We start from the raw sequence: 22,162 nt of genomic DNA on the forward strand, positions 1-22,162 counted from the left end.
ACCCTTGAGATAAATGGTGTACAGCGACTTGCAGAAACTGGTAGGAACAGGAAAGCAGGAAAAGAACACTATGGAATAAATACTCGTAGCTGAAAGGAGTATTTCAGCTCAACTCTTCCCGGTAGAATTAAAAATTTGGTGAACTGACTTTCAGATTTAAAAATGTGCTGAATTATATTATAACAATAAATGGTAAGGCAATGCAACAAGAATAGTAGGATTCATTGCTACTGATATTTTGCAGAATTTTTGGCAGTTTGTTGCACATCAGAAGTTGCTTCTGATTTTGAAGTTATTCAAAGTTAGGAGCTCAGCCTGATCTTCACAATAAATGCATATACATAAACTTAATGGAAATGAAAACTGCTGAACCTCACTGCCAGTGAAAATCTAACCACTGGTATTTAACCTTGAGTACTAAAACCTTACAGGATGCACAATCATACCCTTTTTGGAAACCAGTCTCCTGTTACCTGCCTGCTTTAGAAAATAGCCCTGAGGAAGTTAATATGTAAAGTACTTTACAAAGTACATCACAGCACCAGTTATTGTTAATAGGAATTATCAATGTGGGTAAAGTCCTCACTAACTGAGGCTTTCACTATACAAAGAGACACCTACTCTTGGTTCTTGCTGATGTGCCATAATGCCTCAGGCAAATAACCGATTCTTTGTTTGCCAGCAGTTACAGTAGTTGTAAGAATGCCCTTTTTTTTTTTTTTTTTTTTATGAAGGGCTGTTATTTCTCCATTAGGGAGAAAGTGATTTTTCCAAATGCAGTCCTGTTAACTCTTGGCAGCAACTGAAGAACCAGAAACTCTCAGCTGTTGTGTTTTACTCTTTCATCCTAAGGGCTAAAAACAAACAAACAAAACCCCTCCAAAGCCCCCACCATTCCTGCTACGTACTAGATCGCACAAGCTTTCACTACTTGTTTTAGCAAATTCCCTTACCAGATCAGCATATACTCCAAGTCTCTCTCACATCTACTTTTTTCAGTTATGTAATACTCTTAAATTAATTTGTTAAGCTAATTCTGTCTTTTGCAAAAGATGCGTATGAAGCCTGTCACTAACTGCTGAACAAGGGGATGGAGTAGAATTTATCTCAAAGATTTTTTTAAAAAAAACGAATAAATAGGCAAGTTCTGCATAGACTGTCTTGAGCTTCAAAAGTTCTGAATGTTCACTCCTTTGTTTTACAAAGGACTGCAATTAAGATCATCTGATTTTCACACCTACAAAATTCTTATGTGAGTGATCAGTTCATTTAAGAAGAAACTTATTTTTCTAAGGTTTTCGTTTTTTTCTTCTTTGAGGCATCTATTTTAAAATCAATTAGTTCAAATTTCTGGTTCACTACCAAATTGCAGTATTATAGTATTTTGAATCTGAAATACATTCAGAGTCTTACTTGAATTATACTAAGTCATAAAAGACACAAAGTTTAGAATCATAGATAAGTGAGCTGTAATACATCTAAAATTAATTTTTTAAACTCCTGAGGTATTGCAAAAAATGCATAAACCTATGCTATTCCTCTTCACAAATAATCTATGAGTTTAGTAGATGAATATATGTGTTTAAAAACGCATGCACAAAATAGCAATTAGAAAACAGGTTGCCAGAAACATCAAACTGCCATTTTATATGCCATGAAAACATCAGCTTGAAACTCCTTGAAAAATAATGCTACCTTGTAATCCCTGAAGTATTATTCTAGTGCATAGATTTTTAAACAAAAATACCATATTGGATAATGGCACCTGGAATTACCATGAAAGCAAAATGGGGGGAGACAGAAAATACACAGTAAGAGATTAGATTTATAGATAAGGAATTATAAAACTAGCCTTACGGTTTGCCCAAGGACAAGATTTTATGTATTGCATGAGGAAGACCTTGCCATGACCAGATTTAAACCAAAGTTCTGAACACTTAAAAGAAGTATGAAGGGAACATTAAAGAAGTGGTAGTAATAGACCACATGTTGAAAAGTGGTCCTGGCTAAGATTTATTTCTGTATGTGAACTTCAAGAAGGCTTGTGAAAGTCTTTTTGTACTTAAGAGTGTACAAGATATTGATATGCCCTATCATCTATGCTGAATATCATCCAGCAACTACAGCCCTTATCCAAAAATGGTCATATGTAAACAACTTAAGCTTTAAGTACGAAGTATCTCAGAAGCAGACTATACTAGGTAAGATTTTTAAAAGGAAGATGAACTCACCTGTTTGGTGTGTTTTTAGACTTCTGAAGAGGAAAAAGAATTAAAGGATTTTCAGGGTATTGAAGTAGGGAAAGTGAATGTATAATTATTAATTTTACAACAGAGAAGAGGCAAAACTGCTCAGGATTATTATTTTCTTTAATAAGAGAGGCTGATATCTGTTTCCTCCTCGCTGAAGCTCCAGGTTTAGGGAATGTGCAGAGTTCATAAAAATGTCCTTCCCCAAAAAATTCAGGTTTAAAAAAAAATATTGTTGTTCTTTGCCTAGAATGTACAGAAAGACATTTGAGAAGAAGTAGGACATTAATTGGCTTAAATAAGTGTGCTATGGTCACATGAATAATGATGATTAGTTGATTAGGCCAATAACTTCAGCTATGTTATTAAAAAGATGTATAACTGATGTGTTCAAGCATTGGAGAGCACTTCATTAGGGTAGGTCCAGGTGACTGGCAGAGACCAAGGTTGGAAGTAACTTGTGTTATAAGGCAGAGGATCTCACACAAATTAGAAATTTATTTTTAGCAAATGATGAAAGACATGAATTCTCAACCCTAAAAACATAGTTTCTGATTTGATTCTCCCTGCTCATTTTAAGAGCCCAACATGCGGAAACACTTCTCCTCTATGGCCTTCTTGTTGGTGCATCCCAACCATCTAGGCAGCCAAATCTATTCTTTCACACACACTCTTCAGCCCTGGGTTCCTTGTGTGCTCCCAGTGTTCACTTCACAGGCACGTTCTCCACTAATTTCAGACACCTTCAACCTCTAAAACCTGTAATTTCCTATCTTCAGGCACAGGCTTCTGTACAGTCATCAGACAGTAGCAATTTAAATCCCTTCACTTGAACGGCAGCATGAAGAGGCAACAGCTTACTGCAGGAACGGCCGTAAGGGAGTGGTGCATTCCCGGCAAGTCAAGGCAGAGCAGGATATGCTGAACTCGAGCAGCACCGTTGGGTGTTTACAGGACAGCTTTGCAACATACGGCACATCTTCTTTCCTCAGACTTTCCTGATTCCTGACAAACTGCAGTCACCCGCTAATGTTGCCGTTTCAACAGCACCAGCCAAAGGCGAGCACACACATTCCTTCCAAGCTCATGCTCCAACACGATCCTAGCCACCAAACAGCTACCTTTTCAAGGTTCGTACAGTTGCTCCCCAGGGCTTCACTTGCTCTTTATCTAAATAAACTCTTTCAAGATTTGTGCCTGGGTAACAGGCATACTTTCTCTTCAGTCAATCCTGGCAACGTATCTTTTTAACACCTAGTTGTTTATTAGTAACATACCTGGTGCTCAAGCTAGGCAAGGGGGTAAGAAAACCGTTTTCTTAGCACCTGTGAAAACCATTAGGGTCTCTGCAACGCCCTACTGCAAGTGAATTACGGCGCCAAGAACCTGTTACCAAGAACATCTCCATTAATGTTTTGCAGAGAAACGCGTAGGAATTACCTTCAAAGCATTCACCAGCTTCTGAGACTGTGCCTGCTCGCAACCTTACTAGCGGGCAGCACTCTTTAGGCAGCCGGGAAACAAGATAAAGCACAGGAAGGCAACACCCTGTATCGACACTAACGCTCTCAATCTCGACGGCCAGCTCTGGACAGCCGCGCCGCCCTCCTCCGACTCGCACGCCAGGAGAGCAGCGACGCGGGCCAGTCGGCCGACAGGCAGCGCGCCCGCTCCCCAGCCCCACCGGCTGCTCCGCCGGCAGCAGCGTCTCGCCGCTGAGCAGCGCGGCCCCCCGCGCGGGGAGACCGCGGCGGGCGGCCATTTTCCGCACCGCGGCCCCCGCCCCCCCCCCCGCCCCAGGTACCTCCCGCCCCGGGCGCCCCCGGCGGCTCTGCGCATGCGCACGCCGCGCGTCTGCTTCCGGGTCGGCGGGCCAAGGTGGCGCAGGAGGTTCCGGTGCGGCCCGCCGCCGCGAGCAGCGCGGCCCTGCTGCCCCGCCCCCGCCATGGAGGCCGGGCAGGGCCCCGGCGGCGGCCAGGTCGGCGAGCCGGCCGAGGTACCATCGCCGCTCGGCGGCACTGCCCGTGCAAGCCCCGGCAGCGCGGCGCCGCCGCGTCGTTGCTGCTGGGGGGGGGGGGCGAAGGCCCAGCCCGGCCCGGCCCGGCCCGGCCCGGCCCGGCCCGACCCGGCGGGGGGGGAGGGGCAAGTCGCGGCGGGCCGATGCCCTTGAGACGTTCCCGGGGCGCGGCCGCGCTGGGCCTCGGCCGCAGCTGCCGTCCGCGCTGCCAGCGGCCTGCTCGGGGTGGGCAGAAGGCCAGGCCGCGGCGCGGAGCCTTGCACTGCCGGGGGGGGGGGGGGGGGGCGGCGGGCACCTTCCCCCCGGTGGCAGCTTCTCGCGGGATGGCGGAACAGGCGGCCGGGTGTCACCGAGCCTCAGGGTATACATGGACAAATCCTTCCGTGTCACTGAAACCACGCAGCATCTTTAAAACCTGGGGATTTAATGAGCTGTCAGAGTTAACTGATTTTTGGAGGCAGGTTGCAAGGCCCGAATCAGGCTTTCGTGAGTCGCAATTTGTACATACTCGAGATATCTTTCTCCTTCTCCTTTTTTTTAAAAGCATTAAGTTTTTTCATAACAATATATTTCATGTTATATATATAGGCAAAAAGGCACCTTTTTTAAATATAACTGTGTCAAACTTAAGGCACTATGATGTGCAAATGTTTTGTCATTGAAAAATCCCCCAAACCTTCCCTTTTTTCATTCGTTTTCTTATTGATTTCCCTGATAAAAGAATTCAGTACCTAAGCCTTATGTGCCAACAGAGGAGGAAAGACGACTCCTCAAGGAATGTAGCGAAGAGAGTGCCCGGTATAGAGGTAAGTTTCACTCACTAGTAAACTTATTTTGCCATTCTTCTACCTGTAGTTTTTGTTGGTGTCTGAGGAATTGAAGAGGGAAGGCCCAGGTCAGTGTGTCAGGACAGTTCATTAAGGAACATCACGTGGCCTCATGTTGCATCCTACTACATGCTGATCTATGTTGAGTATATATTAAAAGTTTGCAGGACATGAGTCATGTAGAAAGTACAAAGTACTTTGTAAAATTTATGCTTTACAGCAAGACCCCTTCATGCTTTGAACTAACGTGTTTATTAACAAGCTGAATATTAGATATAATTTATGTAGCCAAAGTAACATATAAATTAACATTATAATTATTTATGTATCTTAACATTTGATTTCCTTTATTTCTGGAAAATTGTGAAGAGAATGCTCTGTCAAGTACTCACTCAGCTGAGGAAAATCTTTGCATCCACGAATAGCCAAACATTTGGGGTTTTGTTCTAAATAATAGCCAAGACTTTCAGACATGATTATGCAGTCAATAATGATTTCTGTACTACAGCTAAATATACAGTGGTAATAAACATGCATTGTTTTTACAGAATGTCGTGTGTCTCAGCTTCATTTACTTTAAATACCAAGATTGTAGTGGTTTTTTGTTTTTTGTTTTACAAAACATTGAACAATTGAGAATTGATTACAATATTAAAGTTTGTTTCTGTAATCCAAAAGTTCAAGTGAATGTTCCATATATGCTCGGTTACGAGGTTTGTTCAGGCTTTCTGATGTGATTGCTATCCACTATTTTAGCACATGCTAGTGGATTATTTCTGATGCTGATAGGTGGCTTAGCAGAAATTGGGACAGATAAAGAATGTGGCAGCTCATTTGCTAAATTTAGATTCTGATTTCTGCTGGCAACCAGTAGTTTATAAGGCAACTTTAAAGGCATTGTGGTTTTGAACTAACAATTCAAAATTGGCTGGTATCTGCTTTATCTTTGGCCATTTCTACTTTGGCATTCTCTGCCATTTTTATTCTGGAATACCTGGAAGCCCTTAGCTTGTTTGGCAAAATCTAGTTATGTTCCTTGTATTTCTGAAGCAAAGAGAATCAGGGTCATTAACGATAAGACTATAATTGGTTATGGTTTAGCAGTGATTTCCTTTATAGAGGATCAGAAGAGAGAGAGTTTTGTTTTTCTTGAGGTGTTTTACTGTGAATTCTTAATTGCCAGGGAAACTTACTGAGGTGTTCATCTCTGCACATAGTCTAAAGAAACACCATGAAGGTGTTCTTGTTTAGAAGCCCCAAGTTAATTTCTTCAGTAATTTCACTTGAATGTCATTTTAGGGAGCTGCAACAAGAATTGTTTTTTTATTATTATTATTGTTTTGTTTTTTCTTTCCAGGAGCTGTGTACTGTACTGCTATCTCACTGTGTGGTTATCTCACTAAGAGAGCCTAAGGCCCTTCACTGTTTTTTTAGGCTCTCTGTCTTTGTTTTATGGTTTTGCATTACACGCACCTATACTGTTGTATTAGCTGTATTAAATAGATATCATTTAAACTCTCCTTCCTGAACAGTATAGGCTCCCTGTGTGGCTGCCCTGACACCATTAGTTCTTATTGTGCCAATTTTTGTTGTTCACAGATTTTGGATTACACACAAAATTACACTTGTATGTTTTCAGCTTGTTTATTCGCATTTCAGGTTGTAGTCAATTTGTTCTTGCAAACCCTCTACCCTCTCTCGTTTGTGATGGCTTTCTATTGACAACTCCTATTTCAGAAATTTTGGCTGGTCATTTTTTCATTGATTTTAATATATGCTTTATTGGTATTACCATTTTTAAGCACATTATTGTGTAATGTAAATTCTAATGCCTTAAAAACATGAGTTACATATATAATTTAATTTTATCACACTTGTAATCTCATTAGCAAGTAAAATCAAGTTTCACTGGTATGACTTTTTCCCTGTAAGACTTTTGACTAGGATTAATTACATTCCAATCCATAATTATGAACTTTCCATTATTTTTTTTGAAGCAGAAAATGTCCCTTTTGCCCATAGCAGTGAAAAGTATTAATATTTCCTGGTTTTTTAAGCTGCTTTTGTCCATTTTCTATACTTCGTAATTATTTATAATGATTTTTATGTATAACCCCAATCTTCATTTTCCTGTTGCTTTTTCTAAATTTCTGATTACCATTTAATGCAACTTTTATGCTCACGTTGTATCATCTGTTAGCACTACAGTGTATAACACATCTTAGGTGCCCAAATGTTTATGCTGGGCCTATAAATCATTTCTGACATCAAAGGTTTTAGAAGAGAATATTAATGTTATTGCTTGCGTATAACTTGCAGTGTATATTTTGAAGTCCTCTGTAATATTTTAGCCTAAAATATAGACTTAATCTAGCAGATCATAGGTATCAAAACGCTATAAGCATCTAGCGCTGTTGACAAAATTTTCTCCCCTAAGTAAAGTTAATGAAGTCATTAAGCCTTTTTGTAACATCTACGTTTTCATTCCTGTTTAAGAAGTAGTTTAATTATGACATGTTTAAGCTTTTAATGAAATTAACTTTAGTCTTCAGTCATGTTCATTACTGCAGTGTTTCTGTATCGTATATAAGCATGGTAGTCTTACAGTTTCAAAGAATGTTAATCTTCCGGATTGCATAATTACCATTGCATGTGTAAGCATCCTGTATGCTTTCTGCTGTCTTCAGATGCTTCCTGCCATCTGAAGTCATTCAGCGTGACAAAAATTGACCCAAACAAATCGTTTGCAATTTGCAAAGTTAAGCAAATTGTGATAGGCAGTAACTTTGTTCATGCTCATATTTTCCTCCCAGTTTCTACGGTTTGATCCATAAGCTATGGAAAAATCTGCCCTGCTCTATATTTTGCTGGTAAATAAAGCTGATCAGGTTACCTAATTATAACTATTTTATTTTTTATCTTTTTAAGATCTAGAATGATTCAAAAGTTCTTAAAACAAAATCAAGCCTTTTGGTTATCAAAAAATTTTAAAGTCACTGTCTTCTACGTTAGTGTCTTCTATCCTAAGGAGATGTGTATGATTCTCAGGTTTGAAGTTCTTTATACCGAAGTAGTTGCAGCTAGAAGTCAGCTTCACCTAGAATCTTTTTGCTAGAGCTTTATCTCATCTGCTGTTGGCTTTCGTATTTTAGGAAGCATGAAGTCTAACGAACAGCAAAGGACTCATCAACCAGTACTGCATAATACGTGGTAGATCTCAAAAAGTTGGAACTGAGAATGTTTCACAATTTATGCAGTTTTATACCCACCCCACCCATATATACTTGTACAAATGGCCTTCATAAGACCTAGTAACTCCCATATTTAATTTTGTGTTCAGTTAAATGTGGTTGAAAATAATGAAAATTTTATTTTTAAACTACTTTTCTTCTTCACAGCTTTTCCTTTGGCTGCCGTGAGCATGCTTGCCACTAGTCTCTTAATTAGGAAAGGTAAAGTTTAAACATATTTGGTTTAATTTGTAAATTCAATCTTGTCATTTACCTGACTTACAGTTCCTGAAACTAAAGGAGGAGTAAAACTTTAAGTACTTAAAACTTAATAAAAAATGACCAAGAATTTCAATTTCATTTGACAAATACAGTATCACAGAGAATATGAAACAATTATTCTACAGTATGTGATATTCATACTGTGTGTGTTGTTTAAAGATCTTAGATGATTAAATATCCTAGTAATTCTTAGATTTTTCTAATTTTATGGGAAAGTTAGATGATCAGGTTTTTTTTGAATTTGCTTTAAAGTCTAAGAGAGTAAGCTGTTACCCTGATGTTATGGAAAATAACTGACATTTATATTCAGATGAAGAGTTAAATGTTCCCTCAGCTTACTTGTTAATAACTTACTACTTTCCTTCCTCATTTTCAGGTGTTCTAAGAGATAATTCAAGATTTGGCTCTCTTATTAAAGTTGCCTGTAAGTAAAAGCTATATACTTCATCTTGCATTTGTGATTTAGGTTCTGAAATCTGTTACACAGATATAATTCCCGTGAAACTAGTTGGCAACTTCACTGGATCACATATCCTTGTATTGCTGCAACTGTACTTGAAGGTGGAGCTATATGATCTGATATATTCAGAATAAATTTCACCTTCCTGATGCTGATTCTTTCTAAATAGGATTGACTCGGATAGTCAGCAACTTCTTCTTCATCTATGTATCTCAACTGCCACATCTCATATTGCAAGAAATTATGCCATATCGAGAGGTAGAGCATATTATTTATTCATTTTCAAATTTTGCAGGAGATTTTGCACAAGTTTTGTTCATAGGCTTTGTATAAAATTGTAAGATTTGAAATATTTTTGAAAACGGTAATATAAAAATTCAAGATAAGAACGCTATAAATAGATACTGTGAAAATTTGCTTTAATTGTTTTCCCTTTCGTAAGTCTGGCAAGAATAACTATTTTGTGTGATGGAGCTTAAAGATGAAATTAAGTGTTGTCAGAACTAAAATCACACTCATTAGGAATGTTGTAACCATTGGTATTAATGGTATTAAAGCATTTCCTCTGTTTATTATAACTGAAAATGAGTAAAGGAAAATGCTTCTTTAATATATCTTCTATATTATTCTCTGCTGTGTAAAACTTGTGTTGTAGGAGGGAAGAAACAAACACTTAAAGTGACGGGTTTTTTTTCCCTCACTAGTTCCTGAACTATAAACATTGTGATTTGTAAGGCTGCCATCTGAAACTAATTCTTTCTTGGAAAGTGATTATATTTTCAGTTAGTAGTATCTGTCTAATATTTCTGCTTGCTCTGGCTTATATAATTTCTCACTATTGTTTAAAAGTTTGGAAGTCTAAAAGATATCTTCTAAAATACTAGAACAGCATGCTGCTGCTGCAGTGAAGTCTCCATAAAGGACTTTGCCAGAGTACACCCACCCTTCCCTTCCTAATTTGAAGGTCATTATTCATGTGTCTTATTTGTCCCATTCAGGCTATTTTATTTTTTTTCCTGGATACTATGCATGCACAATTATAGGAAAACTGCAATTTCATGTGAAGGATTTTGGATTCAGTGTAATCAGATGCAAATTAATAAATTAACCTGTCCAATGTAATACATGATAGTAAAACAGGAAGCCGCCGTCTTGCCAGTCTGCCCAGATAGAGCCAACTACTGTGACAGTTTGCTTCAGTGAGAGGAGGGTAAAACCCATGATTTGTGGTGAAGGAAGTGCTGTTTAAGCAGATAAATGAATGAGAGAGAGGCTAGGGCTACCTTTTGTTTATAATGAATTTTACTTGCTTTTTTGTTTTTTGAATGCAGAACAATATTATCACAGAAACTATTATAGTAAATAATGGAATTGCTGTTTCTTTCACATCTACACATTTCTAGCTAAGGGCCATGTTCCTCTTGCTTAATAAAACTATGTTTTGAAGCCAAGAGAAAAATAAGTGCCAACTGAACAAGACAACTATTCTTGATGTCAGCGTTACAAGCAATACAATCCCAATCACTTTTAGTTTCTCCTTTTTGATGTATACTGGTGGGCATCTGGACTTTTGTTTTGTACTAAAATAACTTTTCCCAAAGTGTTTTTGTTTTGGCTGTTTTTCAGTAGGTAACTTCATGTGATCTATGAACCGTTTCAATACTGGAATTTTTCTGAGAAATAAGTTTTAAATTGGAGTCTAAAAGACGTGAGTTAAGCAGTTTTGGTTTCATCCGCATATTGTTTAGGTCAGATGCACTGACTGTCTGAAGTATCTTCATGAAAAGTATTACCAAGAACATAGTTTATAGGTCCAAATCATGTCGCATAATTTAATTGCACTTTCCTACTGCAGGAAAGCATGCTTAAAGGAAGCAGTGCATTTCCATACACACCCCATCCCATCCCATCCCATCCCATCCCATCCCCCTGCAAAGTTCTGAAAGAGCATATTCAGTTCCAGGCACTGCTGCTGCCAGCTCATACTTAGATAATGTAGAGTAAGAACAGAAGTCACATTTTTGAGTCAGTTTTTGCTTTTTTGATATCGCTGATCTGAGCATGTTTTTGCTGAATCCACTGATCACAATAGTCTGCCTTTGATAATGGCACATGTCTCTTGCTGTTGTCAGATGCACTTATTTTGGATAGTATCCATGCCCGATTACAGTGATGGGGTTTTTATATCTAACAAACATAGTTGAGTCGGGTTTTGTGGGGTTTTTTGTTTTTATAGTCTCTTTCTTGCATCTTTCTGTAGTTTTAACCTCTTGGTTATTATCTGGAAGAAGGTGGGAGGTGGTTCATTTCCTGGGTAGTTTTCAGGTTCCAGGGTGGTTTTGTGCCTATTGGAATTAGCTTTTTCTCAATAGTCTCCTAGGCACTGGAGACTCTAACCTCTAGTTAGTCTGTGAACGATTTGCTACGTTGACAGGATCCCTTTCAACACAGCAGTTGACCTATTGGATCTCCTGTCTTTCTTGCCGAAGGATAAGATCTGTATGCCCTACTTTGTTAGCCTGTAGTGGAACCTGACCTCCTTTGTCCATCGCTCTTTAGTTTCTCTAAAGTCTTTCCACAGTAAGTACAGGAGAAGATGAAAGTATGATACTGTAATTTACCATACTAACTTGGAAAATTTGTATTATCCGGCTGTTACGTCCATAACAAGGGAAACCAAACAATTCAGCCAATAACTGCTTGCTGCTTACTTTGGCTGAAATGTCTTCAAACACTTTTCCAGAGAGATGCTTCCGCGTGTCTTGACTGGACTATCTCAAGAAAAAGAGACCTTCTCTTTGTAATTTATACCGATGGTTAAAGAGCTTCACTGCTTAACTTTTTTGCTAGATATGTCATTTGAGTTCTTGTTGGGCTCTTTTTTCTCTTTAGCCTTTCAAGGGCGCATAATTTTTGCCTCTGCAGATAATTATATGGTTTGAGATGGCTCAAGATTTTTGATCTACTAAACAGCTATACATTCTCACTTGTAAACTTGTTGCTGTTTTATTCCTTTCACTTGGGAAAGGATTTTTAACATTCCTTTGAAAACACAGATATTAGAACAGGGATCACTATTCCAACATTATTCTCATCAGAGCAGTAGTCCATGATGCAATCTACAGTGTAAAGATGTTGAAGAATTAGCAGAAGTTAACTCTTTCCTGACTAAAAATGATTGAGAATCTTTATCTTTAGAAAATACTCCTTGCATGTGAAATAAGGATCAAGTTCTTTTTCCTATAGAGTCAACAATAAAACTTCTGTTGATTGCAGTTGAATCCTTCATTCTCTTTCATACTCAGTTATACCCACTAAAAAATGAGGGTTACAAGTGGTGGACATCATCAGGTTTAAGTCCAGAAAGAACTCATTTAGTTTAATGTCCTGCCAAGCAGACTAAAATATCTAATCCACTAAATTGAAAGTACTTAAGATTGTAGGGATTCAACAAATTCAGCTGAACAACAAACAACCATATCGTGTCATATCCTCAGAAGATACTGAACCTAATCTTATTTAGGCTTCTCTTCCCACTAGTGAAGGCCCTTTCAGAATCTGACTATTTTTGATGAGTTAGTATCTTGTGATTTACAGCCTTTGTTTATTCCCAACCATTTTATCTTTTCTGATTGTAAATTGTTCATTATTTCTGGATCTTGGGGGAAATTGGTTGGAATTTCTTTTTGTCGTCTTTGGTTCATCAAGTCATAGTTGATACCATCTTGTGCTCATGTCATGTCTAAATAACTGGAGAATCTCTTCAGCTGTTGCATTTATTCTTAGTACCCTTTGTAAGCAAAAGCAGCAAAGATAAGACTGCTGCATTTTTTGTTTTGGATTTAAACTGATTTTTGCTTTTGTTCAAGATAATATATAATTCATTTTAAATGATTTTAAAATTATGTTAATTATAAAATTATCTTCTTTTCTTTTTTAAAAAAGTTGCTGGAACGTGTGGATACCTGGCTGGAAAGATATCCTACTTGCCAATCTGTAGCGAGAAATTTAAGAAACTGAAGGATTCCCCAATAGGAGATGTTCTACGACAAGCTCAGAGACATAGTTCACATAAGTAAGAATTTAATTCTCTTTTAAATTCAAAACAATTTCTAAAATAAGACATTTTAAAGACACTAACAGAGATCAAGGGGTACATTTGTAGCTTTCAAAGGACTTGAGAGCTGCAGCTTCCCTCTTCCCGCTGCATCCCCTAAATGTACTACTTTCAGAAGTGTCTTTATCAATTGGCCAGTTACATATTTTGAGCTCTTTATATACAGATGCTTCTTGTTCTACTCAATCAAATAAGCATTTTACTCATCAAAATTATCACATGTAAATTAGGATGTTGATTTCCTATGGAATTCACTTACAGTAATGTGACATCAGAGGTAGCCTCTTCAGTTTAGAAGTAAAGTTAACTGGAATAAAATGGTACTACTTTCTGGAAGTTTTTTTTCCATGGCTTTGTTTGATTGCAGTAGGAAGAGGGTGGAAATGATTTCAATGTTTATCAAAGGAAAGAATTCAGTAAACAATATCAGTGCAGGAAGAAGCATGGTGGTCAGACTTACTGCTGTTTGTTTAAATCCTTTACATCTGTAATGGCATTATGCTGAACATATGAGAAACTCATCAGGTTCTTAAAACTATTTCCTGTTTTGTTCCAGAATGTTTTCTACTTGGGAGTGGTTTTTAATTGCAAATTACTTCGGAATATCTCTGATTTAAACCCTTGGTTCACAACTGATAAAATAATCTTTGGGTACTGAGTAGTAGTCTTGTGTATGTATGCTAAAATTTATGAAATATTTATGTAGAACTTGATTATATTCTTAATTACTTTATAAATTGAGACTTAAAAAGTTTTGTAGGCAGGTTCACTTTTATGCTGCAATATTTGAATTTTATAGCACCAAACAAGATTTTAATTACTACTACTTTATACATGTAGTGTATAAACTCAGTGGATTTGAAGGTGGACATGTCCCTTTCTCCCTTCCCCCCCAGTTTTTAATAAGAACTTCTTGCGATCATTACCTGTGTTGACTCTAGGTGATAACTTATTTAAATGCAATCATCTACTACACCATTAAGTCCCTGCAAGTTTTAATGGCTTATTCTTTTGCATATACAAAATATATTTTATTTTCTAAATGACAAATTATTTTTTGTTCTGGTTGACTGATAAATTTAAATTTGTTCAAATTGCATTTTTATCTATATATGCTACCCTTTTAAACCAGCAATAGAAGTAGTTATATATCATGATCATTATTCACCATTTAATATATTTCAATAACTCTGGTTTGTGATTGAAAATAGGGAGCTAGAAAGATTAGATAGTTCTTTAAAAATATGTTTGCATATACTTCAAAAATATAATTGAGGCAACAAAATAGCTTGTTTATTGACTACATTAAACCAGAATAAAACTAGAGTAATGCTGAGTGTTTTTCTTATGAAACTGAAGTACAGTGAAGGAGAAACTTAAAGTAAAAAATGAATAAAGATGCTAGAGACATTCCAAAGGCACCAAGTGGATAGCATTCTTGGGGCTGATTAAGAGGCAGACATTTTCTTCTGTAGCCTTTTGCAGGGCCATTTCAAGTATGCAGTGATTGCTTTAGACTATTAGGCATCTGTTTCCATAGTATTGTTTGTATGATCTTATCTTTCTCTTTTAAGAGAAAACTCATTAATGTTGCTGATGGAAAAAGTAATTCAACAACTCAAGAAACTTTCGTAGTTTCATTTCCTTAGTACAGGTCTTCCCCCCCACCCCCGTCTCTCTCTCTCTGCTGTTTTTGTATTGATCACTCACAGCAACTTCTTCCAAAGAAGGCCTTCAAAAATAATTTTTTGTGCTACCGTTAGTTATATGGACACACCCTGCAGTATTTGTCTGATGTGTTTTGTCTATCTGAGGAATCCCTGGGGAGAAAGGATTGTCATTTTTTGTCTTTTAACATGCAAAATACTGTCTTTTGTTCTGGAGGTTTTTTGGTATGAGTTAACTTTCTGGGAGGAAGGAGAAGAGTTTTAGGGAAAGTACTATACAAATCTCTGCAATGTGTTTAAAAAAAAAAATCACAGAATGGGTAAGGTTGGAAGGGACCTCTGGAGATCATCTAGTCCAATTTCCCTGCTCAGCAGGGTCACCTACAGCATATTAGACAGGGTTGCATCCAGGCGGGCCTTGAATATCCCCAGAGAAGGAGACTCTACAATGTCTCTGGGCAACCTGGCCTGGTGCTCTTGAGCTAGACACAATACTATTCTTACAGTTCCATGTTTAGCTTTAGTATTTCTGTATTTAATATTTATTTTTTTTCTTTTTCAGCCGTTCCAGTCGGAAATCTGAGTTTTCAGACATACCTTCTCAGTCATTTACTGAATCTTCCCAGAGACCTGGGTCTCCACTTCCTTCTAGCTATTCAGATGATTATAGCTCAACAGATAGAGCTCTCTCTAGTTATGAACCTGTTCCATTCAGTGCTTCCCTGAATGAATCTTCACCTACAGGAATTACAGATTACACTGTTCAAGGTGCAGTTTGTCTTAATATTTTTGCAGTTTGCACTTACAGTAATTCTTGCCTTTCTCTTAGATGTATTTCTTTAATACACATATGTTCATGCCTTGCAAACAAGATTTGTATAGTATAGTGGTTTTGAATGAAACACTCAGAATTCCCAGAACTGTGTTGACGCAGAAGATAAATGTATGCATTTTCTGTTCTAACTCTAAATTAAATGCATTTTTTCTTTTATTTCTGTAGCTCTTATTGCAAGTAAAGACTATAAATTATTTAGCAAAGTTTAATCTTGTGAAATTAAACCTACAAAAAACCTCACCTTAACTTCAAGTTCTTTTTGTTCAAAATGAAAGTGAAAAAGTCATCCTGCTCACTGCTAAATAAACCAAACCCTACTGGCCTTTCAGAGATCATTTCATTTTCACCAGTGGTGATGCTGTAACTGTATGCTACTTTAATTCAATTAAACCGTTTTTTATAACATAACAAATGTTTACATCTTCCAAGAACTGAACATATATTGTGTTCTGTCCTGCAACAGCTGATTATCTCACTGAGAACTAAACTGTTTTTAAAATACTGTTCCATGCAGCTGTTCCCCTCCTCTCATATGGCCTGCATCCTCAGCTTTTACAGAGGAAACACATGATCCTGAATTCAGATGTTGTACATACCCAAAGGAGGGAGTTACTGTTAAATACAGAGTTATGTATTCCAGATTAGTTTGTTTTTTTGGTTTTTTTAACTCCTTTGTGGAAAGCATTTTAATTTCAAAAAAAAAAAAAAAAAAAAGCCTATTCAAGCAACTCATTTTTAGTTGTTTAAGGTATCAATATAAATGTGTCAAGGAAAGTTTAGTTATACTTCATTACAGATATCAATAGTTGTTACAGCCTTAATTATAGAATCATGATTCTGCATTATAAACTTGAATAGAAGCACAAATGTTTATCACATGATGGATGTAGTCTTGATTGTTCTGCAGTTGCAGAATTCAAAGCCTGTGTGCAGACCCTTGAGATTTACCTACACTTCTTTTCAGAAATCACAAGTGTATCAAATGTATGCGTCATTAGTTCTACTCAAATAACCAGACCTATTTTATCCAGCAGTTATTACCCTGTGCTTGTTAGACTTCCCACTGGGTAAATCAGGAAAAGGAGTTAACTGCTCGTCTTCTAAAGCAGTTTGACAAAACGAAAAAGACGAAAGGGATGGGTAAATTAATAGCCCCATACATTCTCCGTTGCCATTTAGGAATGTGCCTGTCATGCTCTTTTTTTTTTTTTTTTTTTTTTTTTTTTTGACATAGAGCTGTAATTAGTTGGCATTCTAGAAAAGGTATGGCAGCCTTTTGGTTTTGTGATGCCCTTTCTAGTATCTTAGTGTATTTTTTGTTTTCAGATTCTGCTCCAGTTCCAGAAGAAAGTCGTAAAAAGAAAGGCATCTCATATGAGGAATTAAGAAATAAACACAGAGAGACATATGAGGTAATGTTACCACCAAAGGCAGAAACTCCAATCAAGTTTTCACAGGAAAAGCCAGTTAAAGAAGGTAATATGCTGATTTACTTCAATATATAGTAAAATCAAATGTTAGCAGTAATGCTAAATATAGCTTATATAACTCTTAGGCTTGATCTTGCTTTGCCTTTAGCCAGTGTACAGTTACAGCATCAGCAAGTGGCTGATATAGTTTCATATTTCAAATTCTATTTTTCAGAAACATTGATCTTGTGGTAGTAAATTACGGTTCCTCTTCTGCAGCCATATGGCTCAGTGCCAAACTCTAAAATAATCTCATAACTTTTAATTTGTGAATATACTAAGCAACCTCTTTTAACAAAGAAGTCTCTGAGCTCAGAGCTCTCCTGAAGAGTTTTAGCAATGGAAGGGGGTGTATGTTTTAGATAGTATTGTTCTCCCAAAATAGAATACCCAGTTGATGGTTTTTAAAGGGGCGTTATTTGTTCTTAAGGATTGTTTCATGTGGAATTAGGGGATTTCTATAGTGGCATTGTTTGCAGAAGTTCATTATCCTACATTAAAACTCAAAGGAAGGAAGCCGTATTGGCAGCAATATTGAGATTTGTTTTCGCAGTGGAAAAATAAAACTTTGTACAGCAAAATAAGGATACAGTCTTCTGAAGAATAAGGTGCCATTCAGTCATTTTTTTCAAAAAGGTGCTTAAAAGGAAGTCCTAATAGCAATTCATAATTATTTTCTCTAGAACTATTTTATTTAGTGTGTTTCCCTAGAACTATTTTATTTAGTGTGATAGCTGTGAAAAACTTAAAAGTATTGTTTTGCTGTCTGACACACTACTGGACTAGTCAGTTGAATCACTGGAGTCTTTATTTAGTGCCCAATCTTCTCATAGTACAACAAGAATAGATGAGGTTTTCTATTAGACGTGTTAATATAAACAATTATATAAAAAGTAAAAAGGTCCGAAGTAGCAATGGTGAACTTTGGAACAGTGTTTCATACAAATACGAATCTATTCCATCCCTGTGAAATAGTTCTTCTGGATCATCTGTCTTTGAACATATCTACATGTTCTTGAAATAAAAATTATAAACAGCTATTGGGTAAAGATCTAAATCTGTTATTTCAAGAATAGAAGGCTTCTATCAAGTCAGTATAATAAATGAGACATTCCGAAATTGTTGAAGCTGTAGTTTCAGGCTGTTTCTAGATTCAGTCAGCTGACACTTCATTGATTTGCACAGTTTTTTCTTTTTGAAGATATTTCTTCACAAATAGAAAGCCTAGAAATGCAACTTGAAAACTAAACACAGAAGTCTTACTCTAAAGCGTCATTCTGCAATCCTTGCCACATTCCATGGCAGATCTTGTTGCTATGAGCATGCATTCATTATTTTATTTTTAGATATTTGAAGTCTTTTATAGTAAATGTTAATCAAATGTTGCATTCTCTCTGCTGTGTTCAGGTGTGCTGTTTGGTTCTAGTCAGATTTTGAAGATAAAAGTAGATTGAGTAGTGCATTGAGTTTTGTAAAATAAGTTGGTTTTACTTTTAGGAGGAAAGAATAATGGAATAAAAAAAATCAGAAATGCCTTACATTTAAATTTACAGTTAAGAGATTCTGCTGATGCTGCCTGCTAAGTTGTGATTTAGCTTCCTTTCCATATTGGACACGATAGCTTCTATATACCTGTGCACAGATAATGAATCCTTACCTCTCTGTTCACCCTTCATCTCTCTATCATAGGAACATGAGTAGTAAATAAGAGACAATGGTTTCTGTCCTCTGTTGCAGGAGTGTAAGGGAGAACTAACCCAATCTTACCATTTAAGCCAGTTTTAAGGAGTCCTGATAGCTAGTTGCTCGTGCCTGCTTCCCTCCATAGTGACAGTACAAGTTTGTGCATCTGCTCAGTGAACTGGATTTTCCAAAAAATAACCATTTTCAGGGAATGACTGCAGGTAGTACAGCTGCTAAGCTGCTGCTGTTGATAGGAATGAAGTCAAGTCATACTTTGAGAGAGCTTCTCATTGTGCCTCACTGCAACATCAACCAGCTTAAAATAGATTCTTCAGTGCATTAAGTTGAGTTTGTTGACACCTCACTGAAACAAGAACTGTACACTCTGTTCCGTTCCCCTGGTTCTGCTGTAGTTAGATGGTAATAAAGAGTTGGGTTTATTACTAATTTAAGCTACAATTAGATTTATAAAGGGGTGGCTGACTAGTGTAAGCATTTCTACTGTGTCATGTAGGTCCATTCTCTACTCTGTCAGGGATAACAGTCATTTATAGTCTACTTTCTAGTTCACTTTCAAGTAAGCATCTTTTCACTTTCTGGTCATTGTTCAGTTATATGTGACGTGTTTCTGAATAAATCCATAAGACCAATACCCTGTTTTTTTCCTCTCTGACTCACTCCTATACTAAAGGAAGCTACCAAATAATAATGGCTGAGAAGTTTCCTAGTAGGGATTACTGATTTTTGTTTGTGTTTGAATACGTTCTTTTACTATCCTGAATCCATCCAATTGTGCATGTAACTAGATTATGTAGCCACATATTTATCGTAACATTCCTTGCCTGTTTCCTCCAATTGTCCGTGTTTCATCCACATGCTGCATTTATTTCAAGTTAATTACAAATTCTGTAGGGCAGGAATTAGTACAAGTAGGCCGCTTGAGTGAATACTAATTCAATAAAGAATAATGAATAACAAGCTCATTCCGTTCCCCGTTTATTCAAAAGTAGCTTTAATTAGATGTGTATTGTGCTGTGACTGACACTCTCCCCTCTTGCTGCTTTAAATGATAATGCATTTCACCATAGTTTTCAGCACTGTATAAAAAAATTTTTGCATTTAAATTATTTCCTATGCAACTGCTGTTCTTCTTTTCTCTAGTTAAAGTAAATAAATATGGAGATACCTGGGATGAGTAAGAACTGAATGAAGAACTGAAGAAAATTACCTTCTGACAGCTAACTTGTGGTTCACCTTTGATAATCCTGATGCACTTTTGGTGTGTTCTGCCAAACACAGTAATAGTTTTAATAAATGAGAAGAAAATCTTGACTTGTCAGAAGATTAAGAAAGATTTATTTAGGCTTAATGTTGTGTAATTTTGCATAAATGGGAAGCCAGGCTAATGTGAAGTGTCATGATTTTAAACTGTTTGTGCTGTTGCTTAAGAAGAATGAGAAGGGTAACTAGCAATAACTAAAGTTATAAATGTATAGAGAAAGATAAAATGTATGTAAATAAATGCAATCAGAGATGTACTGGGGAGGGAAAAATATCAGAATCTTCTCAATTTTTCAAGGCTTGCATTAAAAGTTACCTGTAGAACTAACCTCTCACTTTGCTTTGTCTGAAAGTGATGTGCTGGAAATCTCAACATGCTCTTGTGCTTGGTTAGTAAAATTTGGAGTGGTATGGAATTATTCAGGGCAAAGGGGCTGAGGAATCTAGCAAAACACGTAAGTAGAAATGTTTCAGAGTGACAGCTATGTTTTTAGACAAGTAGTCTCACTTGCCCACACTTGATCTCTTAAGACAGTCATTTAAGAAGAAAATAACTGAATTCATGAAACAGCACATATTTTAAATACCTCCACCTATGTGCAAAAGGCTAAGCCTGTCGAACTTTGACAAGAGTTTCAATGGCATCTTGACTTAATCATCGTGGGATTAGCCTTATTTCTCAGTTTGCACATATGACAAAAAAGATAGGTTTGGGACTGTTTCTTTGGAAAAGATCCTGCTCAGTGGAATATTGCATTAAATTCACTTATCAGTAAAGGGGTACACTGACAACATTGTACTGAAGATGTGTTTTATAATGTTTGCATAATCTGTCTCGATCAAAATAATGCTATATATTCATCCATTAATGTGAAGGTATCTTCCAGCTGAAATTCTGAACTGTTGTTTGATCTCACAGCATTGTATTTATTTTGGCTCTTTGCCTATGGGTGAATGAAAAATGGTGAAGTTAATAGCATAAAAGCATTACTGACATCTTTATTAGAGATGAAAAATAATCTACGAAGAAGAAAATTCTTGCAGATCATATTGATTTAGTGGACTAGTGGCAGAGCAGCACAAATGAGAAGATTATTTTGGGTAGGTGCAGAGCAATCACCTGAAATGAGGGGGAAGAAAAGGGGGAAAAGATGAGTGCTTCAAGAGCCAGTACTGTTCATAATCATCAAGGTAGACTGTTTTTGGAAGAGCTGATCTTTTGAAAAGCAGTGCGCTAATCAGATAATCTTGAAGTTGCGTCAAGAATTTATCTCAATGCAAACACTCCTTAGGGCTATAAGGGGAAAGCTGTTTAAGTACAGGCAGTTCGACAGAATTATATTGCTGAATTTTTTCATATGCTATTCAAAAACTGGTTAAATTTATCATGAAAATGTTCATGAAGTTTCTTAGTTGTGAGCTATGCAAATAACAGGAGATAGAAGATTTAGATGACAAAACTAGAGTAGATTGCAATAGTTTTTTTTCTCCATCTATAAAGAGAAGAAATGCTTTTACTGTTCAATCAATGAATGAAAATTTTGGATGAATGAAAAGTGTCCAAGTGAGAAAACCTAGAAATAAGCTTATGGTATTAAGGGAAAAGCTACTTTAGCTACAGCAGAAGACAAAGCTATTGAACAATAAGCTTGTCAATAAAAATGTCTTTTTTTCCTCATTCTTGAGGATTTTGAATAATACTGGATTTTCTCGGGTACAAGAATATGAATAAGAGTGTAGTAACTTTCGCTTGTGTGACTCAGGAATCTTAGTGCATGCTTATCCTACAAGTTGTTTGTTTATGTACAGGGACGATCGTTTCAGGAGTTGACTATACGAGTAAAGATAAATACCTCTGCAGTGTGGACACTCCACAGAAACACGACGCTCACTCTGTTCTTCCTCTGCGTTCATTGGGAAAATTACTATTGTGCCAGCAAACTTATGTATCATCAAGTCCTTAATAATATCCTAGAATCACGGGTCAGGCTGATGGCCTTTTGTTCCTGCTTCTGTCCATTCCCTGCTTCCAAATGCCTGGGCTT

The 22,162-nt window shown here is 37.0% G+C and overlaps 1 protein-coding gene across 4 annotated transcripts; it reads left to right on the plus strand.

Moving 5' to 3' along the window:
- Positions 1 to 4,130: 4,130 nt before the first annotated feature.
- Positions 4,131 to 20,445, plus strand: OCIAD1 (OCIA domain containing 1). 4 transcript variants are annotated; one of them, XM_062575545.1, is made up of 8 exons: positions 4,131 to 4,245; positions 4,988 to 5,072; positions 8,492 to 8,545; positions 8,982 to 9,029; positions 13,011 to 13,140; positions 15,412 to 15,617; positions 17,011 to 17,160; positions 19,998 to 20,445. In XM_062575545.1, the coding sequence occupies exons 1-8, from the start codon at positions 4,195 to 4,197 to the stop codon at positions 20,033 to 20,035; spliced, it is 762 nt and encodes a 253-aa protein (XP_062431529.1). In that variant the 5' UTR covers positions 4,131 to 4,194; the 3' UTR covers positions 20,036 to 20,445. The 4 variants fall into 4 exon arrangements, with proteins under 4 accessions (XP_062431529.1, XP_062431530.1, XP_062431531.1 ...); XM_062575546.1 differs by having other exon boundaries at positions 4,145 to 4,227; XM_062575547.1 differs by lacking the exon at positions 4,131 to 4,245 and adding an exon at positions 4,473 to 4,491.
- Positions 20,446 to 22,162: the final 1,717 nt, after the last annotated feature.

The sequence above is a fragment of the Rhea pennata genome, chromosome 4 (genome assembly GCF_028389875.1).
Source record: "Rhea pennata isolate bPtePen1 chromosome 4, bPtePen1.pri, whole genome shotgun sequence".
Classification (NCBI taxonomy): domain Eukaryota; kingdom Metazoa; phylum Chordata; class Aves; order Rheiformes; family Rheidae; genus Rhea; species Rhea pennata.